Raw genomic sequence first — 26,297 nt, forward strand, 5'->3', positions numbered from 1 at the left:
ATGACGAGGACTGTCATAACAAATAGTTAAAATGTGGGTACCCAATGCAGTTACTTGAGGAACTATTTTTCATGAACATCCATTATTTGCATATACAAGAACTAAAAACTTGAATGAATTACTTAACAGCCAAACACCACCATCCAAAAAAGAAACAGTAGGAATGAGACGATGCGCCAATTGCGTCCACTGCAATAATGTCACTCCAGGAAATATCATTTTCCATCCACACACAGGCGAGAAAATCAGATTATTTTATAAAGGAGACTGTAGCACAAGCAATGCTGTTTACGCTATTAAGTGTCCATGCGGATCACTTTATATAGGTAAAACAGAAAGAAAATTGAAAACATGAATATCAGAACACAAAAGCCGTATACGCAATAAAATCATATCCTCGTCACTAGCCACACACTGGTTAGAGAAACATCACACAATACCTCAATTACGTTTCAGATCATAGAGATAGTTAAGGTTCAAGATGGAGTAGACACTAATAAGAAACTTCTTCAGAGGGAAACCTATTGGATTAAAAGAATGGGTACAATGACCCTGAGGGGTCTTAATGACCGGATGGAAATGAGCTGTTTTCTGTAAATTAACATAAGTTATTGATGTATGATTAACTGGAAAGTGATCTTATGAAATAGGAATGATGTTATTCGAACTCATGTCCTTTTCGAACAGCATTCTTCTTGTTTTGCACTATTTCCATCTCATTTTATTTTGTGTTTCGTATCTATTTTTCTAAACACTATTTTCTTCTTATTTTTCTGATTATTTTGGTATGTGTCACTGTTTCACGTTGCGATCGTGTTGATTAAGGGAATTTTAGGATTGTTAATGTTTACAACTTGGTTCCGACTCATAATAAACGACTCCTACATATACATGCATTAGTGGGAGTTAAGTTATGATCTTTTGTGAGGGACGCGTAAGTTGATGCGTCTTCGGGGATTTGTTTTGGTGGTTGTTATCATGGGCATTTCATACTGGATGGTTTTTTGGAGTGCAGACTAATGAAATCATGGTGAATCATACGATCCGGTGAGTATGACGAGTGCCGACACAGTAAACATTGTGATTGATCAATAAAGTTTTTTGCGGAGGTACGATTGATTCTATGATTCACGTGACAACCTGAACCTATGAGTTGTCAGTACGTTGAAACATGCAATGCCGTAATGACTTACAATCACATGATTGGAAGACGTGACTGCCTGAACCAATTAGTTGTCAGTACGTTGAAAAACGCAATGTTGTAATGACTTACAATCACATGATCGGAAGATTGTGGCGTTCGTGGCGGTGATTTAGGATACGTTCGTTCTCATACAACAAGGTATGTCCCGGAGTGGGATGAGTTTACGTCGGTTTCTAAAGGTTTGAGTGGTCAATCTGACTTTGGTTTCATCTTTATCTTCCAGTCACGATTAAAAAGGCACTATGGTCGACCGAGCGGTGTTTCTTTGAAAGAGCACTTCTTTGACGGTATGTGGGGAGAACATTCACACCACTCTTTCCGGTGAATTAGTTCGTTTTGAGTCTTTCAGCCCTGACTGTTGTTGTTCCGATTTTCCTTTAGGTTGAAGTTGACATTGGAACATTAGAGAGTAAGTGTGTTTCGTTACCAGCATGTGTTTACATACGTTAATTCACCATTTTTGACTTAACGTTAGTGACTGTATTTGGTCTTGTTATCTAATAGAATATTAACGAATTGAAGCAACTTGAGCAAACCTGGAAGGCTGCCCTTTGGTTATTGATTTTGGTGTAAGTGTCACATATAGCAAATGCTATATTTTCACAATGGTGAAGGTTCATTTTCTTTCTTTTTGCTCGCAATCTTGTTTATTCAGGCACAATTTTGAATCTTAACTTTAAAAGCTGTTCATACAAATTCATTACTATATATAGTAGTTTTATGATCTGGTGTAATTCAGATGTTTATCCAATTGTAAAAATGCAATAATAATTGTGTTTTTTGTGATAAGAACTTAACATTGAACTTATTGAGTCGTTTATGTGCAGAGTAATTGTTTACCTTTGTTTAAATTACAGTGTTGCCCCTGACGAAGGGACAAAGAATATGTCCCGATATGCATTGGGCTTTCAACAACTGCATTTTCTGAAAAAAAGAAAATTCACATGAATCAATTTGTATTTTGTTATTGAGATTTAAAATTACACTAATTCATTTGTGATTTAGTTAATGTGCTTGATTTTGTCATCATATCTACTTGACAAACATCTTTTGATTAACATTAAATTGAATATGTTTGACTATTTTGATTTACGTATTATGTCTAAACTATATTGAACATTTGTAAATTACCACTTATAGTAGTGCGTGCCTGAGACTAGTAGGCAAATTTGCTAGCTAGCCTAGATTTACGTTATAACACGGAGTGTTTAGGTACACTCAATCAGACAAAACACACTAATCATTAGATTCATGATTAACTCGATTACTTTGAATTATATTAGAAGTGCATAGACCACCCTCTTACAGCAACAGAAGAAAAAGCAACCGACGCCATCTAAGACGCCGCTGCCGGTTCCATATCCTGAAGGCACAGCAGAGGGCACCGCCGCAACATCGCACTGTTACCCTGGTCTCACTGACGCCGCCATCTGATGCCACCACCGAGCAACTGCTCGCACAGCGACCTGTGGGCAGCGCATTCCACACCGCCTCGCTACACGCCGCCGCCTTGGTATACCTGCCACTCCATGCCGAAATTGACGCCGCTGCTTGCACCGTGGTTCGAGGGCACCCCTCAAAGATACGCAACGCACCACCCTCATCCCGCACCGCAGCCTTTGCCTGCCGACGTCGGCGCCATCGACTCCAGTTTGTCAGCACTCAACAGCGATTCAGTAATGACTACGTCACTGCTTGCACCGTAATCTGCCAACACCGTGACGAGCACCGTATCACTTCGCACCGCGACCCTGGTCTCACCGACGACTCCATCTAACGCCAACTCGCACTGCGACCTGAAGGCATCGCAAGCTGCACTACGCACCGCAGCACCGGACACCCGCAGGCGCCAGCTCTCCTGACTTCAACTGCGAGGAGTTTGATCTGCAACGCGTGTGACTTCAAGGGCCCGACGACTCCTGCACCAACCTCTGGAACCGACGCCTTTGGATGCCGTGCTTTCGGAAGCTCAACGAGAGGTCGCCGATGCCCTGCATTTCTAAAGATACTGTTTTGCGGGTATTCCCGACACCGTAGCTGGCCCGTGATGCCGCGGTCAGCCAGAACTGTTTGGAATTGTTGGTTCACAACGTCGTGTTAGCCCCAGATGGAGCTATCGGCTTCACGGAACTGTATTTCAGGGTTACTTATTTTGATAACTGAAGGTTTTTAAGTACTGCAAGGTGGATTTTTATCGTTTTTGGTCTTGTCTTAAGTATATAAAAATATTTGATAATTTTCTAAACTGGTGTGGTGTCCTTTTGTAGTGCTTACACTGTATTACTGTTTGTTATGTCCAAATGCTTTACACACTGCCTCTAGAATAGGCCTGACTGCTCGTGCCAAGCTACCAAGGGGGTGAGCAGAGGTTATTTTAGGAGTGTAACTCCCTTGTCCTGACTAGTAAGAAGTGTCCCTACTTGGACAAAGGTGCAAGCCCTTGCCAACTAGAGACCCCCATTTCTAACATTGGTTGTTGGCGGTGCGGATAGGACTTGTGTTTGCACTTGACTTATAATGATTGGTATGCACTACTACCATATCGTAGACCATAACGTGCCACATACAGGTTTTGCTGGCCTATTTTTGTGATCCTATTATTTTGGAACTTTAACTTCTTACTGCATCATGCCTGACACAGCAGCAGCACCACTTGAATCCCTAGAGGAGGCTTTGAGGATTTGAGGAGGACAGGTTGGAAGCCTCCAACGTCAAGGAGTTGAAAGCTATTTGTAAAAACCTAAAGGTCCAAGTCAGAGGCCTCACCGGGAAGGAGGAGTTACAAACCGCGCAGCCAGATATGCCAGCAAGCAGTCTGGAAATCTTAGTGGGGAGGTGGAGGAGACTACTCCTACAGTAGATATGCTGTTGGGAGGGGGGGTCCCTCACAGGCAGGTAGCAGTGGTTTGTCCCCAGAGGAGCTGGAGGACAGAAGGGAAGCTAGGAGACATGGGAGCTTGAGAGCCTCCAGATTTATTTATTTATTTATTGAGTGACAAAGAATGGTACTAGACCATGAGCGTGGCTCAAGGAGCTGCAATTGAGGAGCAAGTCCAGTTCGGATGGTGGCAGCAACTCTTCAATACAGGCAGATAGGACTGTGGACATCCCCAAGAATTTAGGTAAAGAGTACAAGAAGAGGGATGACATACAGAGGTGGTTTTAAGGGTACGAGTCGTCTATTCACATGAATGGGGTCCCTGAAAGGAACTGGGGGCAGGGTTGTGGCCTCTCTTTCCTGAAGAAGCTAGGGATACCCTGATAACTTTGGGTAAGGGACAGAGCCTCACCTATGCTGACAGGAAGGATGCGCTTCTCACTAGGTATCGACTCACTCCTGTGAAGTAGAGGGATCAGTTTAGGTCCAGTAAAAAGTCAGATGGCAACACTTGGTTGGAATGTGTGGATTTGTTCTGCTGGTCACTGGATGGCTGGGTGAAGGGCAGTAATGTAACAGATTTTCAGGGGCTCTACAATTTGATTGCATGGGCGCACTCGTCTAGTCTATGTTTTGCAGATCTGGCCGCCAGCACTTGGTTGATAGTAAGCTAACTGACCCCAGGAAGATTGCTATGGAGGCGGCTCGCTGGGCGAGTACCAGGGTCCACAAGAAAGCGTTTGGGGGAAACTCAGCCAAAGGTGGGCAGGGTCCTCAGTAGAAAAGTGTGGGGGGGGGGGGACAAGGGTAAAGCAGGATTAGTTACTTACCTGTAATCCTAGTTCTCTTCCAGGGGTATCCTCATCAAAGTCATAAGCATTAGAATATTCCCGCACATGGGCGGGAATATTCTAATGCTTATGACTATTGATGAGGATCCCCTGGAAGAGAACAGGAGTTCTCTAAAGTGCCCCAACCTATCACCCAGGGTAAAGGTTCCCATCCCCCAGGAGATAAGAATGCAGTGGTCTCTTCAGAAAAGCCTGCTGAGTCTGGCCCGCAAGTGTTTTGCATGTGACCAGTTGAGTCACTTGAAGGGGGACCCCAAGTGTCTCCAAGAGGACACAGCCACCCACCGGTGGACAGTCCACGGTGTTGGCTAGTGTAGCCTCTTTGTGGGGAGGGGTGCCCACAGGAGGGGCTCTTTGAGGTGTTACCCGTTGGGTATTGCACCGCCGACCCAACGAGGAGCAGGCCCAAATGATGAAGCATGACACCTGAAAGGGTGTGTGAGGGCATTAAATCCAACAAAATGGATGTCCAGGGATAATTCCTCTTTACCCTAACAACATCCTCCGCATCATATATTGTATTGTTCTCTTCCTTCCCTCCCTTTCCAGGAACAGCGCAGCACTCTTTGCATTAACTGATCCCGCAGAAATGACACTCGTTTCACTAGGGGACAGTGAGATGGTCCCAGGAAACCAGGTGCCCCCTAACACAAAGAAATACAGCACCTGGGTGACCATCAATGGGAAAAGGGACGAGGCTCTCAGAGATACTGGAGCCAGTGTGACCTCAGTTCGGTGTCACCTGATCTCTGAAGAGCAGGTAGTCCCAGAGGCATTCCACCAAGTAGTTGATGTGGATAACTCAGAGCGCCAGCGTATGGTGGTGCAGGTTCCCTTTGAATGGGGGAGAGGGGGTGTCTCAGGTCCCTTGAGGGTGGTTGTGAGCTCTACCATGCCTGAAGATTGTCTGTTCTGTAACGACCTGGAGGAGACCTTATGGAAGGATGTTGAGCTCAGGTCTCACTTAGAGATGCTTGGGTTGCCAGAGTGTGTCAAACAAACAAGGGCACCCATAAGGTATCACATAGGGACCTTGGGCATTAAGTATTATAAAGAACAGTGGTCCCTATAACAAGAATTATTGTGAGCAATGATCATACACTAAATAGATTGTATGTCTTCTGTCCATCCGGACAGGATTTTATTTTGAGTTAGAAGAATAATTTTGATTGTAAAAAATGTCAAGCGGGCACAGCCGTGACCTTCAACATTTACAGGACAACAACAAAAAGGACAGAAATGGAAAAAGCACAAAATATGTCTGTACATTAGCTTTTCAATGGGACAGACGTCAAATTTTAGACCGCACCATTGCAATTATCCATGTTACATACACTTTTTGCATATGGGGTTTATGTGTCGACGTTTCGATGCCTTTCCTAGAATGTGGGCATCATCATCAGGACATTGGATGACATTATTGTTGTCTTAATTATTAAAACCATATCAATTGGCCTTTCCATCACATTTACATCATAAACATTATTTACAATGGGAGAAAAAAGGGGGGGAAAAATAAAGAAAAATAACATAAATAACAGGCATATAGTTTAAATCCTCATTGGTTCTGGTCAAATGCATTGGGTGAATGGTGGCATGCATAATAAAAAGTGGCCATTTGTTTGTGCGTGAATAGGCAAAGGCTTGAGTTTGAACAGCATTATTAATAGGGACTGTGAACCGGTGATCTAAGTGCAGCAGTGGCGCAGAGAGCGAATGGGCGTCGATCTGAAATTGTTTGCAAGTGATTTATGTGCAACAGGGACGCCGAGCATAAAAAAAGTTAATGTGAGGACGGCGAGTGAACGGGGATTGTAAGGAGTGATCGCCAAGTTTGGCTGTGGCTAAGCGTTTACCATGCTTTCAAAATGAGAGGCGAGTGAACGGGGATTGTAAGGAGTGATCGCCAAGTTTGGCTGTGGCTAAGCGTTTACCATGCTTTCAAAATGAGATGCAGGGAGAATGCCACCTACAGAATTAAGACGGCCGGTGAACCTGTGTTCTCGTGGTTAACCTGGCATTGTACGCAGAATAATCTGTCGAGAAAATACCTAACGGTTAGAAAAGGGAGTCAGGTGGTGACTGCGAGCAGTGGCCCGTGGTGGTTTAACTGTTTACCTGCAGCTTCGCGGTACGTTTTAGAAATCTGGCGTTGGGGTAATCACAGCATTTTTTAGGGATACACCGAAATGCACAATGGCTCTCTGTATTTGGACGAAAAGAGGGTGCCACAGAGATTACATACTATACGCTGAAGTCAGGCATCACTCGGGGTTAGTTTCGGACTTGTACTTACTTCGGGATAACTTGGAAGCAGCCACGGGTCTGGCGATCTGGTGCTCGACAAAAGATCGCGTGAAAGTGATTTTTAAAGGAAGGGGAGGAGTGATAGTGAACAGCGTGGAAGGACTATCGCGGGTGAAGCGAGATGGCATTTTTTCAGCGGCCATTTTACAGTGGTGAATAGTGCTCAAGTGTCATGCATATAGGCATGTTTAAACAGTACATGAACACAGTTATTTCAAGGTGGAATCATTTCAGCAGGTATTTTAAAGGATCAGAGGAGGGACGTCCAATCTTCTAGTCGATTTAGCCCATTCCGAATGCTGTTAGTGCGTAGGATCCAGTGTAACTCTTCCTTGTTTAGCAGCTGAGACATGTCTGCTCCTCTTGGTGGTGGTTTGATGATTGTAATCACTGTCCAAAGAAAGTCCTTCTCAGTATGCCCTTTTGCAATAAAATGTTCCACCAGTGGGGCATTAGCTGTTTGACATTTTATCCTGCTTTTATGTTGTCCAATCCTTAGCTTTATTTTCTGACTTGTTTGTCCTATGTAAATGAGCTTACAGGGACACAGGATAGCATACACCAAGTTCGCAGAATTACAATTAGAAAAATAATTCCTGTCAAATTTTATGTTGCCAAATTCAAACGTTTTACCCTCTATGGTGGTATCACAGCATATACAACCCCCACATTTAACATGGCCCAGAAGCGGTGGTAGGCCCCAAGCATCAGTTATGGTTGTTTTTTGTGTTTTTGAAGGGAGGGCTGCTCTAACAAGATGGTCTTTAACATTTTTGGACCGTTTGAAAGCGAACATTGGTTTCTCTAGTGTCAGAAGGCCTGTATTGATAACTGGCCAGTGTTTGAGTATGCTTTTTCTGATGGCATTGGACGCCGGTGAGAATGTAGTCACACAAATAAGTTTATCTTGTGCATTTTTTTCTTTTGGTTCTAGAAGGTTCTCTCTTGGGCAATACCACCAAAAGAAAAAAATGCACAAGATAAACTTATTTGTGTGACTACATTCTCACCGGCGTCCAATGCCATCAGAAAAAGCATACTCAAACACTGGCCAGTTATCAATACAGGCCTTCTGACACTAGAGAAACCAATGTTCGCTTTCAAACGGTCCAAAAATGTTAAAGACCATCTTGTTAGAGCAGCCCTCCCTTCAAAAACACAAAAAACAACCATAACTGATGCTTGGGGCCTACCACCGCTTCTGGGCCATGTTAAATGTGGGGGTTGTATATGCTGTGATACCACCATAGAGGGTAAAACGTTTGAATTTGGCAACATAAAATTTGACAGGAATTATTTTTCTAATTGTAATTCTGCGAACTTGGTGTATGCTATCCTGTGTCCCTGTAAGCTCATTTACATAGGACAAACAAGTCAGAAAATAAAGCTAAGGATTGGACAACATAAAAGCAGGATAAAATGTCAAACAGCTAATGCCCCACTGGTGGAACATTTTATTGCAAAAGGGCATACTGAGAAGGACTTTCTTTGGACAGTGATTACAATCATCAAACCACCACCAAGAGGAGCAGACATGTCTCAGCTGCTAAACAAGGAAGAGTTACACTGGATCCTACGCACTAACAGCATTCGGAATGGGCTAAATCGACTAGAAGATTGGACGTCCCTCCTCTGATCCTTTAAAATACCTGCTGAAATGATTCCACCTTGAAATAACTGTGTTCATGTACTGTTTAAACATGCCTATATGCATGACACTTGAGCACTATTCACCACTGTAAAATGGCCGCTGAAAAAATGCCATCTCGCTTCACCCGCGATAGTCCTTCCACGCTGTTCACTATCACTCCTCCCCTTCCTTTAAAAATCACTTTCACGCGCACTTTTGTCGAGCACCAGATCGCCAGACCCGTGGCTGCTTCCAAGTTATCCCGAAGTAAGTACAAGTCCGAAACTAACCCCGAGTGATGCCTGACTTCAGCGTATAGTATGTAATCTCTGTGGCACCCTCTTTTCGTCCAAATACAGAGAGCCATTGTGCATTTCGGCGTATCCCTAAAAAATGCTGTGATTACCCCAACGCCCGATTTCTAAAACGTACCGCGAAGCTGCAGGTAAACAGTTAAACCACCACGGGCCACTGCTCGCAGTCACCACCTGACTCCCTTTTCTAACCGTTAGGTATTTTCTCGACAGATTATTCTGCGTACAACGCCAGGTTAACCACGAGAACACAGGTTCACCGGCCGTCTTAATTCTGTAGGTGGCATTCTCCCTGCATCTCATTTTGAAAGCATGGTAAACGCTTAGCCACAGCCAAACTTGGCGATCACTCCTTACAATCCCCGTTCACTCGCCTCTCATTTTGAAAGCATGGTAAACGCTTAGCCACAGCCAAACTTGGCGATCACTCCTTACAATCCCCGTTCACTCGCCGTCCTCACATTAACTTTTTTTATGCTCGGCGTCCCTGTTGCACATAAATCACTTGCAAACAATTTCAGATCGACGCCCATTCGCTCTCGGCGCCACTGCTGCACTTAGATCACCGGTTCACAGTCCCTATTAATAATGCTGTTCAAACTCAAGCCTTTGCCTATTCACGCACAAACAAATGGCCACTTTTTATTATGCATGCCACCATTCACCCAATGCATTTGACCAGAACCAATGAGGATTTAAACTATATGCCTGTTATTTATGTTATTTTTCTTTATTTTTCCCCCCCTTTTTTCTCCCATTGTAAATAATGTTTATGATGTAAATGTGATGGAAAGGCCAATTGATATGGTTTTAATAATTAAGACAACAATAATGTCATCCAATGTCCTGATGATGATGCCCACATTCTAGGAAAGGCATCGAAACGTCGACACATAAACCCCATATGCAAAAAGTGTATGTAACATGGATAATTGCAATGGTGCGGTCTAAAATTTGACGTCTGTCCCATTGAAAAGCTAATGTACAGACATATTTTGTGCTTTTTCCATTTCTGTCCTTTTTGTTGTTGTCCTGTAAATGTTGAAGGTCACGGCTGTGCCCGCTTGACATTTTTTACAATCAAAATTATTCTTCTAACTCAAAATAAAATCCTGTCCGGATGGACAGAAGACATACAATCTATTTAGTGTATGATCATTGCTCACAATAATTCTTGTTAATGGGTTGCCAGAGTGGGCATGTGTGTCCACTCGGTCAATGGCGGCCAGAAAGGGTGATCAGAAGGACCCGGAGCCTGAAACAGTGGCCCAGGTCCCTGCGAAGAGAAAGGGCAGGGGGCGTGGGAAACAAGCCCCTGAAGTTCCCACGGACCGGGAGGAGGAACTTGAGGGGAACGTCCCGGTGTCTACAGGGGAAGAGGTAGCTGAACTGGGGGACATCTCTGAGCTGACCCATTGGCAGCAAGAAAGGGGTCCCACCCGGGAAGGCTTTTTCAGGGAGCAGAAAGAGTGTCTTTCTCTGGAGGGTATGCGGCGGCAGGTTGCAGACCAGGCAGCTGGTGATGAGTCAGGATCACATTGGATCTACTGGGAGAAAGCTCTCCAGTATAGCGAGCTTAAGGTCGCTGAGCCTGGTCAGCCTGTGTGCTGGTGGTACTCCAGCGCTTTAGGACCTCCTACTGGGTCTGGCTCATGATGTGCCTTTGGCAGGACATTGGGGGTGAGACAAGACCTTTGACAGGCTTGTCACCCACTTCTTTTGGCCCCAAATGCGAAGGCAGTCGGATGGACATTGCAGGTCTTGCCAGGCAAGTGGTAAGAGTGGGAAGGAAGGTCAAAGCTCTCCTCCAACCTTTTCCAGTTGTTGGAACACCCTTTGAAAGGGTAGGGATGGACCTTGTGGGGCCACTGTATCCCAAAACAACCATGGGCAACAGGTACATCCTGGTCTTGGTGGACCATACCACCGGGTACCTGGAGGCAATTCCTTTCAGGACAACGACGGCGCCAGTGGTGGGTTGGGCGTTACTGGGGATCTTTTCCCATGTGGGGTTCCCCAGAGAGGTGGTTTCTGACAGGGGAACCAATTTCAGATTCAAGTATATGACATTCCTGTGGAAGGAGTATGCTGTAACCTACAAGTTCACCACTCCTTACCACCCCCAAGGTAACGATCTGCGGGAGAGATTCAACCAGACCTTGAAGGGCATGAATAAGGGTCTAACAGAACCCATGAGGAGTAAGTGGGACGTCCTCTTGCCATGCCTTCTCTTTGTATACAGGGAGATGCCACAGAAGTCTCTTGGGTTCAGTCCCTTTAAGCTTCTGTATGGTCACCCTGTGAGAGGACCTCGGAGTTTAGTGAAGGAAGGCTGGGAAGCAGTAAACTCCCCAGAATGTGTTTCGTTACAGGCTGGCCTTCAGAAACCAAAGTGCCCACTTCAGGAAACTCGCTCAGGTGAACCAAGAAGCAAGCAAGGAAGAAATGAATAAGTGGTATGACCAGAATGCAACTTTGGTCGTATTTCAACTTGGGCAAAAAGTGTGGGTCATGGCCCCAGTGGAACCTTGTGCCTTGCAGGACAAGTGAACTAGGCCGTTTTAGGTGGTGGAGCACAAAAGTAATGTCACCTATCAGGTGGATTTGCGGACTCCAAGTAACCCTTTGAGGGTCCTCCACGTAAACCGCCTCAAGCCCTACTTTGAGAGGTTCAAAGTGAGCATGCTCTTGGGGACAGATGATGGGGTGGAAGAGGAGAGTGAACCTCTCCCTGACCTCCTGTCCACCAAGGAGCACAATGGGTCAGTGGAAGGTGGGATCCTCTCCCCTACACTGATCCCAGAGCAGCAGGGGGACTGTTGCCAGTTGTTGGGACAGTTCGTCCCAATGTTTTCTCTGACCCCAGGTGTTACTCACTGGTGTACCCATGATGTGGACACTGGTGACAGCCTCCTGTAAAACACAAGATTTTCAGGTTGACTGACCGGGTCAGGGCCAGCATCAAAGAGGAGGTCTCTAAGATGTTGACGTTAGAGGTGATTAAGCCCTCTATCAGTCCTTGGGCCAGCCCAGTGGTCTTGGTCCCAAAGGCTGCTGCACCCGGTGACACTCCAGAACTGCGGTTCTGTGTGGAATACCGTGGGCTCAATACTGTCACCAGGACTGACACACACCCCATCCCCAGAGCTGATGAGCTCATTGATCGGCTGGGAGCTGCCAGGTTCCTCAGCATGTTTGATTTAACATCTGGGTACTGGCAGATTGCCTTAACCAATGGGGGCCAAGGAGAGTTCAGCATTTTCAACCCCAGAAGGACTTTATCAGTTCCGGGTGATGCCCTTTGAGTTGAATAATGCCCCAGCCACCTTTCAGAGGTTGGTCAACTAGGTGTTGGCTGGACTGGAGAATTTCAGTGCCACCTATCTGGATGACATTGCAGTGTTCAGTTCAAGCTGGGAAGAAAACTTGCAACATCTCAAGGAAGCGTTGAGGGCTCTGCAGAAGGCAGGCCTCACGATCAAGGCTAGTAAGTGCCAAATCAGGAAGGGTTTTTTGGTGTACTTGGGACACCAGGTAGGAAGCAGCCAGGTGGCGCCCCTACAGCCCAAGATTGACACCATTCTGGCTTTGGAGCCCCCCAAGACCCAGGCGGAGGTGAGAGCCTTCTTAGGTCTCACCGGGTACTAGAGGAGGTTTGTTAAGGGCTATGGCACCATTGTTGCCCCCTTGACAGAGCTGACTTCCATGAAGCAGCCCAAGATGGTGACCTGGACTGATACCTGCCACAAGTTTTTTGATGCCCTCAAGGTAGCCATGTGCACGGCGCCCGTGCTCAAGGCACCCGACTTCTCCAAGGAATTTGTCGTGCAGACCAACGCTTGAGTGCATGGTGTGGGAGCGGTGCTCTCACAACTGAACGAAGAGGGCCTAGACCAGCCTGTAGTCTTCCTTAGCAGAAGACTACTCCCCAAGGAACAGAGGTGGAGTGCCGTAGAAAGGGAAGCTTTTGCTGTGGTCTGGGCGCTTAAGAACCTGAGACCATACCTGTTTGGGACTAACTTAAGAGTTCAGACAGATCAGAGGCCCCACAGATGGCTGATGCAAATGAGGGGTGAGAACCCAAAGCTGTTGAGGTGGTCCATCTCCCTACATTGAATGGACTTTACGGTTGAACACCGCCCTGGCACAGAACACGCCAACGCAGATGCTCTGTCCAGGTTCTTCCGCCTTAATGAAGAGAACTCCAAGGAGATTGGGTAGTTCTACCTACTTTCAGCTGGAGGGGACATGTATTAGACTTGACATCTTTTGGGGTGTTTCCCCAGTCTTATTGCTTTCTGACCTCTGGTTTTGACTCTGTTTTGCTGGTTTAGTGTCACAGCGCAATTTATCACTGCTGTTCAGTGTTAAAGTGCAAGTGCTCCTGTTGTAAATTGTGTTATGGATTGGTGCTTCCATGATTGGCATATTAGATTTACTGGTAAGTCCCTAGTAAAGTGCACTGAGAATACCAGGGCTGGTAAATCCAATGCTACTAGTGGGCTCGCAGCACGGGTTGTGCCACCCGCTGAAGTAGCCGGTAAAAGGGGAACTCAGACCTGCCACCGCAGAGACTGCGCGCAGTTGGTAACTGCCATGTCGACCTGGCAAGTGCACCCACTTGTCAAGCCCAAACTTTCCCTTTTTTTATATGTCAGTCACCCCTAAGGTATACCCAAGGTACCTATATGTGCAGGGTACAGTGTATGTGAAAGGTAAGACATGCACTGGTGTTTATGGCGTGTCCTGATAGTGAATTACTGCCAATTGTGTTTTTTACTATTGCAAGGCTACCTGCTCCCATAGGACAGAATGGGGAGTTTGTTTATAACAGCTTATAAACATAACTGGCCCTGGGAACTAGGTAGAAAAAGAAAGTTTAGTATGCCTGAACTCAGAATCTAAAGACGCACCTTTTAGTAAATGTGATTTTTATATTCTGTGTTTGAAAATACCACTTTTAGAAAGTAGGCATTTTCTTGCTCAATCATCCAGTAGGTCTCTGCTGGGGTTGTGGATTGACTGTCTTGGTTTTGAATGACAGGGGCTGGGAAGGAGCCGTGGCTCCAGATAGTCTAGGTGGGTCAGGAAAAGGCTGAATAGACCTGGGCTGCATTTAGAGTAGGTGGAGGAGATTTCCTTTTACCTGAATGGGCCTGGTCTGCCTCTGACAATGCTGTCTCCACCTCCTGCCAGGAAACGACACCAGAGAGGGAAGAACTGTTTCTGGGTGGGCACAAACACTCTCTCTGCCTGAGAGGACAAATGATATTGGGCTATAAAAAGTGGGGCCCAAAACTGTGAACTTTAGAACTCTTTTGGACCAAGAAAACAGCCAAGAAGAAGAGCTGGAGATGCTGTGATGAAGAACTACCACTTGGCTGTGTGCTTTGCTGTGTTGCCCTGTAGTGGCTGCTTCTGTCTTGGGCAGTGAAAGGACTGGACTTCTTTTCTTTGAGTATTTCCAAGGGCTTGAGGTAGAGATTGCCCCCTGTTCAAAAGTCTCAGGAACAGCAAAGACTTCAAGTTCTTCTGCCCTCAGCACTGAGGACTGTGTGTTTTGTCTTGCAACAGAAGAAAAATCAACCTGACGCCGTCTACGAAGCCACTGCTGACTCTGGGTCCTGAAGGCACTGGCATAAGTCTAAAAAAGGTTAAAATCATAATAATAATTGATGACTGTCAACATCAGATGTTTCAAAAGTAGTTAACTCGCCATTAAGTAGCTTTTTGCAAGCATTCTTCAGAAAACGTCAAATCAGACTTGTTTTTTATTTTACCTAATGCTGCAACGCGATCCTAGTCTCACCGACGATGCCATCTGACGCAGCCACCGAGCCACTGCTCGCACCCTGACTTGTGGGCAGCGCACTCCATACCACCTCGCTTCAATATGCCGCCTTGGTATCCCCGACGACGCTGCTCCACGCCAAAATAGACGCCGCTACTTGCATCGTGGATCGATGGCACTGCTGGTAAAGTTATACGACGCACCACCCTCATCCCGCACCGCAGCCTAGGCCTACCTATGCCGGCACCATCGATTCCAGTTCGTCAGCTGACGACATTGCTTCAGCAACTACGCCGCTGCTGCTTGCAATGTGATCTGCCAGTATCGCGACGGGCACCGCATCACTTCGCACCGCGACCCTGGTCTCACGGACACCATTGGATGCCACCACTGAGCTGCGGCTCGCACCGCGACCTGAGGGCATTGCATGCCGCACCGCTGCACTTCACACCGCAGCACCCGATGCCCACCGGAGCCAGCGCTCCTGACTTCAGCCACAAGGAGTTCGATCTGCAACGCGTGGGACTTCAAGGGCTGACGACTCCTGCACCGACCTCCGGAACCGACGCCTGCGGACTCTGTGCTTTCAGAAGCTCAACGAGAGATCGCAGACACCCTGTATTTTCAAAGGTACTGTTTTGCGAGTCTTCCCGACACCGTAGCTGGCCCGCGATGCCGCAGTCAGCAAGAACTGTTTGGATTTGATTGTTCACAATGCCGTTATTTTGATAACTGAAGATTTCTAAGTACTGTATTGTGGATTTTAATCATTTTTGGTCTGGTCTTAAGTAGATAAAAATATTGGATATTTTTCTAAACTGGTGTGGTGTCCTTTTGTAGTGCTTACACCGTATTACTGTTGGTTATGTGCAAATGCTTTACACAATACCTCTAGAATAAGCCTGACTGCTCATGCAAAGCTACCAAGGGGGAGAGCAGGGCTTATATTAGGAGTGTAACTCCCTTGTCCGAACTAGGAAGAAGGGTCCCTACTTGGACGAAGGTGCAAGCCCTTGCCAACTAGAGACCCCCATTTCTAACAATGACGCTAGCATGTATTAACCACTGGCTACCAAATGCAAATGACAACAGGTATTCTGAGAAGCAAATGCATAGCACATCTTCAGCCAAGTACACAAGCTTCCATCATTGTCAGATATCAGATGCATAATCTTCCATTCCAGAGACACCAGTAAGCATTATTTCCCTCTTACCCCCCAAATATAGCTGCCAATTAATGTCCTCCTGCAGTTAAAAAAAAATGTAAATCCAGTATTTGTAAAGCGCACAGCTAACCAGAGGCATCCCGGCACTGGGGGCCGTCGGGAAGATTAAGCAAGCTATTGCTCAGAGTCACATGGTGCTGGGCTGACCTGTCGCCGGTGCTGGGGATCGAACCGTGAGCCCCAGGGTCTGGAGTCAGTTGCCCTGGCCGCTGCGCCACATCCCTTCAGTTCAAAGTACAGAGGAATTAAGAGTCTCGCCCTGCATCAACAGCCACTAAACATGAAGTGCTATGAATTGCCAAGTCTACAGAGGCAGAACACAAGACTAGGATTTCTTATACATGCATCACCACACAAAGGACGACACCGGAAAGAGCAAAATGCACTGTTAATTGCATAGAAAATACTGACAGAACAGGTACAGAACTTGCCTTCTCAATCCAGCAACTATCAACCACACCAAGCCAAAAGCAACTCTTCGCAATTGCACTCTAACAGCATCCTCCTATGTAAAACCCAGTTAAAATAAACCCATTCTTTTTCACCTCCACTGGGAACCACATTAAACCCAAAGTAAAAGCCTAGAATGATCTTTCACCAAAACTTGCTTTAAAGCTGTTGCCGTCCTTTGCACCCACAAACTGGTGTAAACCAATTGGAGATTTCTTGGATCAGCTGGACCTCCTTCAGCAACAGCGCAGTTATTGCACCAACCACACAATGAGAAAGAAGAAACCCGATTAAGGATCTGTGAAGTTTACATTTCTAACACCAATGATTAAGCAGGGCAGCTAAATGGCAACCATGTTAAAAATTCCCTGTCTAAAACACATCCAATTATGTTGTTTAAAGGAGGAAATCAACCCAGGTATCAGCCTAGTATCTTAAAATCCCAAAAGTGGAACTCTTGGCCCTTCAGGAGGCAGCTGAGCCCACGGACATAGGGAGTGCAGTCTGGTCTTAGGGCGGTTTGCCCCTTGATGAATTGGGGGGAAAGAGGTGGGTGGGCACCCATAGCACGGTCCAGTTACCCGGTACTGTGGTTTGCTACTCAAAACCGGAAAAGGGTCTGAGGTGGGAAGTTAGCACTTATGATAGATTACCTTGAGGCTTGCCCACCATTTGCATCTTGTGCAGCACTTTACAACACAGCCCCATGCAGATCAGTAGCTTACTGCTATGGTAATGACACACATTCGAGAGCAACAGCTCTATATGAGGTATTCTCAAATGCCCACTTAGGCTGAGTACTAGTTAGTGGCCAATGCAAGAGGACTAATTTCAAACATTAGCTGTAGTTTATTATAGATGGCCTTGGGTTTAATGGTGGATAAAGGGTATCATGGCATGGCCAGAATACCGCTCTACAGATTTATATTAGTAGCGTGGAGATATTAATTTATTCAATCTAGGCTAGTGACTAGTTTCAGCAGGGTATCCATAGAAGGAAACTTTAGGCTGCACTTTGGGACGCATTTCAATTAGAAGAACTTTAATAAATGCACCCAGGCAGTGCACTCACCGGCCTGCATAGAAGCCACTGAGGTAAAGTCTAGCTCAATGGAGAATTCAGCTGCCAATCCTTGCATGCTTTGTGCACACTTTTTCTAGAAGCATTTTAAATATTTGGCTATTTACTCACTAACTTAATCTAGCAAGTTGGCTTTAGCCGGGCATTTGTAGCATTTTAAGAAGTAGCATTTTACAAAGCTGCACGAGGCTCCCCAGGTCGCATTTAAAGGAGCATCCAGGCAGTGCATTTATTGGCTAACCTAGAAGTCATTGTACCTTTAACTCTAGTCACATTGCACAAAGCTTTGCCCAGCCCAGTGAGGCAGCTACGCCTTGCATGCTCTATACACTCTACCTTCTCAAGAGCATTTTAAAACTTGCATTTAATGCAAAGCCGTAGCCAGGCACCCTCAGGACAAGCTTTCCCACATTGCCAAAGAGCTGTTCTTCAAACTATAGCCTCATAGTGGGGCCTAAGCACAAACATCGACCAAGGCGAGCTTACGGACAATTTTATTGTGCATAAATACTAAGGTCAAGTCTTTCAAAGTGTCAATGTTTGTTTGCAGTTACTGCAAACAGAATGATGATGGTATGTTTTTTTTTAAGGGGCATAACATTTTTACTCGCATTCTAGAGGTAGCCACTATGCTATTGTAATGATTTTAACTAATCTCACAATACACCTAAGTCTAAGGACATCCAGACAGTCCTATTGAGTTTGTACCATTTCACAAAAACCCTCTCAAAATGCTGGCAATTACAAAAATTATTGATACAAGGAAATACTAATACAATTTGTGTGTTTTTTGTTTGTAACAAACAGCAGGTTTCCCTTTTCCTCACTTTATCAAGGATAATGATCCTCATGGGTCATTAGATCTTAGTGCGCCCTTCCCACCCAACATGAGTATGGTCAATGCAAGAGTTACCAAATGTACAAAACTATTTTGGGACAATTCTTCAACAAGAGCACATTCTCACACATGAGTTTAAAATTTCAATGATTTATTGAAAAAATGGTTAAAATATCAGTATTCTATTTGGGTCATGGTGTACATTATTTCCAAATCAGTAATCACAATTAAAAAACATTTCCATTAAAATCATAAACAAACACAATTTATTACAAACAATTATTTTGGTCACTTTATAGTTAAAAATAAAACAAACAAATTGTCGATGCGGCGTTTCGGTGACATACACAATCTTGCACCTTCTTAAGGACTTTGTTCATTACATGTACATCTATTGGCTCCAGATGGAACAACCAAAGTTCTGTATGGTTAAAAACTCTTCAGGTCCCAAATTTGACAAGCTAGGGGTTATTTCCTTTCCTGGCCAGAAATTTGGTGATTCGAGTGTCTATTTTTCGTGTCTTTCAAAAGCTCACTTAAAGTTCTTTTCTCCTCTTTGGGGTAAGGGGGACGTCTTTTAGTTAAAAAGGTCCAAGCTTCCTGGATATGGATCTTAGTTATATATATTTATTAATTAATTGGTGAGGTTTTCTTTGACTTCCTCTGTAAGTTTTTCTTGATCTTGTACAATTCAATCAAGGTCCACTGTATTGGAAATTTTAACAAATTGTTCCAAATAGTGAATAGGTGGATCTGGCACGACATCCTCCCTTGTCAGCAAAGCAACAGCGGCAACAGGTGCTGCGACGATCTTCGCGGCAACGGAAATCTTCTGGCACGGTCGACAATGCGCTCCGCAAGCGAGCGATGCGTGCAAATTGTAGATTTTCTTTTTTTCTTTTTGTCCAGCTGCCCAAACAGCAGCAAACAACCTCCAGGGGCCCCACAAATGGATGAAGCACTCTAGGCAGGTCAGAACTCACACAGCAGAGTTCAGCGGGGAAGCTGGGGGTGGTCCTTTTGTTCCTGGGACTTCTTAACAGGAGGCCAGCTCTCCTCAGGCCCTTGGAGATCTCTTTAAGCAAGGGGACACAGCAACAGCAAAGTCCTTCCCCTCTCCTTGGCAGAATAGCAGCTGCAGGTCAGCCCACAAACACACAGCAGGACAGTCCTTCCTCTTCAGTCTTCCAGCTTTTCTCCTTGGCAGAGGTTCCTTCTTGAATCCAGGATGATTTAAAGTTCTGGGGTCTGGGTATCCCCTTTTATACCAATATTTTCTTTGTTCTCTGAAGTCAGAGAGGCCTTTGCCTAGTTCAAACCAGTTCTGGACAGTCGTGGAGCATTCTGTTTACATGACTCCTTCTTTCCTTTGAGAGAGAGGGGCAGGGTCATCAGCCGCCCAGCAGGAGGTGGAGCCAGCATTGTGAAAGGCAGGCATAGCGGTATTCAGGCCCAAGTGCTATCCCCTTCCACCACTAAGGATGCAGATGGAGCTATTCAGCCCAGTGCTGACTCATCCAGAATCCTGGAGACACCCCAGCCCCTGTCACTCACAAACCAGACAGTCAATTAACAAACAGGCAAAGGCACACAGAAAGACCAGATAAAAAAACAGCCACTTTTTAAAAGTGCTGTTTTCAAACACAGGGTTTAAAAAACATTCTTCCTAAAAGGTGGGTTATTAAATTATGAGTTCAGGGATTCCAGACTTCAATTTTCTATCTTGCTCCTATGGGAAGATATGCAGGTAAACATTATACACAGCATTCCCCATTCTAGCCTATGGGCTAGATAGCCTTTCATTAGTGAAAAACGAAAATGGCTGTAATTCACTATCAGAACATGCCACCTACACTAGTACATGCTCTACATTTCACATACACTGCACCCTGCCTAGGGGCCTACCATAGGGGTGACTAATTTGCAGAAAAGGGAAGGGTTAGGCCTGGCCAGTGGGGACACTTGCCAGGTCAGCATGGCAGTTAGCAACTGCACACAGGCACTACGGTGGCAGGACTGAGACACCATTTTAAGGCTACTCATGTGGGTGGCACAATCAGTGCTGCGGGCCCACTAGTAGCATTTGAATCACCAGTCCTGGCACACTCAGTGCACTTTACTAGGGACCTACTGATGAAACAAATCTGCCAATCATGGATAACCAATCATAATTACAATTTATACAGAGAGCATATGCACTTTAGCACTGATCAGCAGTGGTAAAGTGCCCAGAGTCCTATTGCCAACAACCACAGGTCAAGAAAAACAAAGGAGGAAGAAGCAAAAAGTTTGGGGGTAACCCTACAAAAAGGGCCATTTCCAACACACCTTGGGGAAATGCATAAGGAAAGAATCAACTAATCATGAAGTAGCATATATCCTTGAATCAGATTTACATTTTGCTAGATTACATTTTCTAAAAACAGCAAGACAGTACACTATACTGAAGGTCTAATTATTGTTTTGTAGTCTTTTTAAATATCTCTAAAAAATGTATACCCGTTTCCCAAACAAATAGTAATCTCTGCCATGGAAGCCCCTCCACAGCAATTGGTGTTAATTTTTCACACTTTTCAATAAGAAGAAATTGTGCCTTACAGGGCGCAACTAGACCTTAATTTAGGGGGGGGGGAGTGACACTACAAATGCTGAAGGAGAAGCCAAATTGAGCCTCAGGCTCTAAATTGCTTGTGGGTGACAACATTATTTATTTTGCAGTTTTAAATAGCGCAAACTCGGCCCAAAGGTATTGGAGCGCTTTACATAAACACCATTACATTAGATTACATAGGTCACATTCTTTTTTTTTTTTTCAGGCAAGGGGAGATGAACTGATTTTCCAGAATCACAGGTTGTTGAGCCGATGCCCACACTTGAACATAGTTTGCCAGTTCATAGGTCGACAGCTCTAGCGGTAACGCCACAGATTCTCTTTGATATAGGTATTCTAGAAATGATTGGCACAGGAATCACATATTGGCCAATATATGGTAAATAGCACAGTTAAAGCACATTGGACCTCTAACTAATTTTACTGGAAGATTATGCATGTCATTCAAGGAATTCCAGCAGAACAAATATTACATGTTACATTTTACTACACATTAAACATCATGTGGTATTTCTGCTTCTAATTCTAGTTTCAGCAACAATTAGAGACAAATAATAAGGGGTAAAACACCCAATGTAGGTCAAAATACTTTTAGAAGATGAAGAAGCTTTTGTGTGTTAATTAAGAATGTGTATTTCTAATAGTGTGATGAACGAATCTACACTCAAATTCACATTGGCACACTGATACGATACCATTGACTTTGTAAAAATATTAATACAACCTGTTAAAGTGCAGTTTTTCTTATCTTATGCTAACTAGGCCTCAACTACATCTTGTTCAAAATGGAAGTCTCATCATGTTCATGCTCTGTTTGATATTTCTGCTGCATATAGTCAAGAAAATTGTGCTTATTTCCAAGCAATATACATAAATCTTAAATGATTATTAAAGCTAACGGAGGCAAAATTGGAAAATAAAAGGCATACCTCAATTTTTCCACAAATACCAGCTCAGTGCCCATATAGAATATGAAAAAGGGGGGCAATCTGATATACATTTATCATCTTTCCTCTTTAAATTTACCCACCACCTCCACCCTTCAGTCTGTGCAAAGGAGGCAATGCCCATTGCGGATGTAGCTTATTCCCTTTCTTTTTAGGTCGAGCCTGGGCAGCCCATGCGCTGCCGTGCAAGGCATGCTGTATTCGAAATATGGGCTATCGGGGACTTTGGACACGCCCACAGCTTTTGGTTGGTTAGTTGTGCTGCTTTTTTTTAATTCATTTTCTCCGGCTGGTTAATATAGTGCATCTGCCCCGCCTTTCAGTGCTTGGTTCCCTCCCAGGGAACATCATCAATTGATTCTTTTGAATGGCCCGCTCTGACCATCTCTTGACTCCTCGCTCGAAGAATCATGTTGTTATCTGGGGGGGGGGGGGGCTGGCGATTTTCTCCCCGCATTTCTAATGTGTGCAGGCTCGGGAGGCCGTCTTTTCAGAGCAAGGTCCCTGTGACTGACAGTTCCATAGCAGTGCTGGCCTACTCACAAGCTTTACCTCTCTAGGTTAACAGGGTCATGAATCAATGCAGGGTGTCCTACTTTGCAGGAAGCCGTGTGGAGTTCGGGGCTAAGAAAGACATTCCTGAGATACTGTGTATTCATGTATCATTACCACTTCTCCTATATCTGGTTTCTATGTCTCCAGCTCAGATTATGTGTTTGTTTATTGGACCTGTGGTACTGGTAGAAAATGAGTTGATAAAAACTTGCCATATATTAGTTGTTGCATTTGGATTTAATCACTCACTTCCGACGGGTTTTGTTTTTATTTATTTATTTTATTTTTTATGTATAGAGTTTTATATAGCACTAGCTAGACCCGTGGGTATCGGAGCACTTTACATACACAAAGGAAAAGTAAAAAATTGCATTACATCGCAGTACATGAGGATGCATACAGATATAAGCAAAGACATAATACTTATGTATACAGTGCAGGGGAGAAAATCGCAGGTGGTTGAAACAGTCAGATAACCACCATTCTTGAAGGTCAAAGTGAGAGGGGAGTTCATTAGGTTATTGATGCCTAGGTTGGTTGACTTGGTCGGTAAAGTATTGTTTGAGGAGCAGGAGTTTCAGGTCCTTTTTGAAGCAAGAGAAGGAGGGGTTGCATCTGAGGTCAATAGGGAGTGCGTTCCACATCCTGGGAACGTTACCAGAGAAGGATCGGCATTGGGTCGTTTTCGTTTTCAGTTTCGGGGGATGAGAAGAAGTGAGTTGGTGCTTCTCAGAGTTCTGGATTTTCCTGCTTTTACCAGTTTGTTGTTTAGGTAGTTGGACGATTGGTGCGTGAAGGGCCTTGTGTGTGATGCAGGACAGTTTTTAATACTTCCTTTGTAGTGTTGCTGCGAGGTGTCTCCAGGACATGGAAAGGCACTTGCGCAGCTGCTCCCCCTGCATTTACATTTAGAGTTCTCAAACCATTGCAAATAGAGATGTAAATCTTGCTCTATGTTTTGATTGTGCTTTTATGTGCTCGGTCAGACTCCTACCCGCCCTCACTGCTGGAACTGGCTCTGAAGGCACATTTAGACTTTGGCAAAGCCAATAGGTCTAGCTAAAAACGTACAAAGCCAGAAAGGTGAGACCTATAGGCTATGTCAATGCATGTTTTAGTGTGTTTTGCAGGATACCCTGTTGTTCATTCCTGGACGGGGAGATCTGCCTTAACTTCACACCCATTGCCTAACTTTACTCCCATCTTCTCCCTGTTGTCATGCAGAAGTTGCAGCGATTAAGCATTGAAAGGACTCGGCAGGTGAAGCTGCTAATAGAAAAAAAAATACAGAGGAAGCCAGTGCAATACCCTGGGTTATGGGCCAGCAGCCCCAGCCCGGTCCACAGCACCTGATGGGGGAGTCTGACGCCCTTTCAGCCCAATGGCCGTTGCGCGCCTGCCACTCACTGTGCTGCACTGATTTTGTTAACATTCTTTTTATTTGAAAATGTTTAGAAGACTTTGTTTTTGCCATTAACTTGCAACAACATATAGTAAGTTAACTCTATATCTTCTTACCCATATGCAAGGCTGCCATGATTTAAAACACTCCCTGAATCGATACATTACCTTGAAATCATAGTGGGATCCCTGCAGCTGCTCTGGTGCTGCGTACAGACTAGTACCGACTCCTGAGGTATGTGTTGAACCTAAACAACAAAATATGTTTTTAAATTTTTAAGAAAAGTGATATTTATCATTAGGAACTCTGACTGTCACACTTTAATATTGTGAAGAATAGAATAGGGCAATATTTTCAAAGGAATTATTTGGCAGAAATGTACATCCACCATGGCAGAAATCAGGTAGCCTCAATAATCAATGCGTGTGTTTGATATTTAATCCAAAAACGCACAACTGTTTCAGAAAAGATCCACTAACTTTTTCAAAATTAATGAAATTACCATTTATCTTGTCTGTTTTTGACAGGGGCACTGTTTCATCCTGTATGATATCTCTGCAGGCAAGTCCAAAATCTCCTATTCGCACATGTAAATCTGGTCCATGTAAGAATACGTTTCGCGGCTGAAAATAGATAAACAGACATATGTAAAAATCATATGCCACTTGGAAGCTTAATACATGTGTTACTCATGCGTCTAGTACATTTTTAGTTTGACATTTTTTAAATGAAGGGTTCCCCTTGATTTATGGCAATACAAGTTACCATAACATGTGTTAGAACCAGGGTTTCTGGTTGGGAGAGGTTTGCACCCTGTCCAAGCAGGAACCACCACACTAGTCAGGGTAAGCTAGATACACACTAAAAGATAACCTGTGCTCACCATCTTGTAGCTTGGCACAAAGCAGTCAGGCTTATCTAACGAGGCAATGTGTAAAGTATTTGTGCAACAAACACACACTGTAACACAAAGAAAACACCACAAAAAGACTCTACACAGGTTTAGAAAAATAGATAATTTTATGAGTAAAACAAGACCAAACGACAAAAATTCATTAAGTTGAACCAGAGTTATGAATTTTTCAACAAGTAGTGCTTTGAAGCAAATAGCACCCAGGGGTTACTTGAGGTTGCACTGGACCAGGGAAAATCGAAAGTTAAAGCCGCGATGGAGGGCAGGCCGGCAATAGGAGTCACGCAGGTCCAGCTGAAAAAGTACCTTGGATGGAGCAATCGTCTATGTTGAAAACGCAATGGTTTAGATCCGCACAGGTGATGAAGACTTCGACAAACCTCTTTCTGATGCAGGCAATGTGTCACCATCGAGTCACGTTGTCAGTCTTAGTCGAGCCACACTGTCTGTCAAAGCGATGTCGTCTATCAGCTCCTGCGTCAGCGTTGAAGAGAAATGTGTTGATTCAGATTGGCGCAAAGTCGTCACTGTGTCGATTGTGCTGGTTCTGCACAGCAGAAGCTCACTTTCAAGGGCCCAGGACTGGATTGGCACCACTTAGCAGGACTCACGGATGCACAGCTGAAGTTAGCTTTTGATGGCCATGACACTTCAGAATAGGAGTTAAGCCTGCAAGCGCTTGGAGTCACTCTGGGTTCAAGTGAGATGGGTCCAGTCCTTGTCCTCAGAAGGGCTGAGATCAGCAGGCAGCAGGGCAGCACAGCAAAGCAAAAAAGCAGTTCTTCCAGAGCAGCAGTCATGTAGAGTGGCAATCCTTGTAGCACAGCAGTCTACTACTGGCAGAGTTCTTCACAGGTCTGGTAGTGTACTGTCTTGGTAGGTCAGAGGCCCATTACTTATACCCAATTGTGCTTTTGAAATGGGGAAGACTTTAAAGAGTGGTCTCTGAAGTGCACAAGCATCCTTTTAACCCAGTCCTGTGTGCCAGATTATCTGTGGGCGGTAATCAGTCCTTTGTGCGGGGTCAGGCCACTACCTATTGAAGATTAAGCGTCAGCCACTTCCTCCCTTTTATTCTCTGGAAGGGATATCAGAATGCAGATATATTTAGATTGGTACTCAGCCAAACCTAGCCTTCCCGTGTTTGTGGCTGTCTGGAGGGAATGCACAAAGTGTAGCTGTCACCCAACCCAGATGTGTATTGGAGGCAGGGTGCAAGGCACACAGAGCAGTAAGAGCAGAGAAACGGCCACTTTCTAAAAGAGGCATTTCTAAAATAGTACTGTTAAATCCAACTTT

The 26,297-nt window shown here is 44.8% G+C and overlaps 1 protein-coding gene across 2 annotated transcripts in view; it reads right to left on the reverse strand.

Moving 5' to 3' along the window:
- EIF2AK1 (eukaryotic translation initiation factor 2 alpha kinase 1) overlaps nt 1-26,297 on the reverse strand; it is a 387,622-nt gene that overhangs the window by 18,211 nt on the left and 343,114 nt on the right. For both annotated transcript variants that reach the window (XM_086940742.1, XM_086940743.1), the window contains 2 exons: nt 24,588-24,708; nt 24,253-24,332 (listed from right to left, as the gene is read on the reverse strand). In XM_086940742.1, the coding sequence (XP_086796868.1) occupies nt 24,253-24,332; nt 24,588-24,708 (201 nt within the window). The remainder of the gene's footprint in view (nt 1-24,252; nt 24,333-24,587; nt 24,709-26,297) is intronic.

The sequence above is a fragment of the Lissotriton vulgaris genome, chromosome 10 (genome assembly GCF_964263255.1).
Source record: "Lissotriton vulgaris chromosome 10, aLisVul1.2, whole genome shotgun sequence".
Classification (NCBI taxonomy): Eukaryota; Metazoa; Chordata; class Amphibia; order Caudata; family Salamandridae; genus Lissotriton; species Lissotriton vulgaris.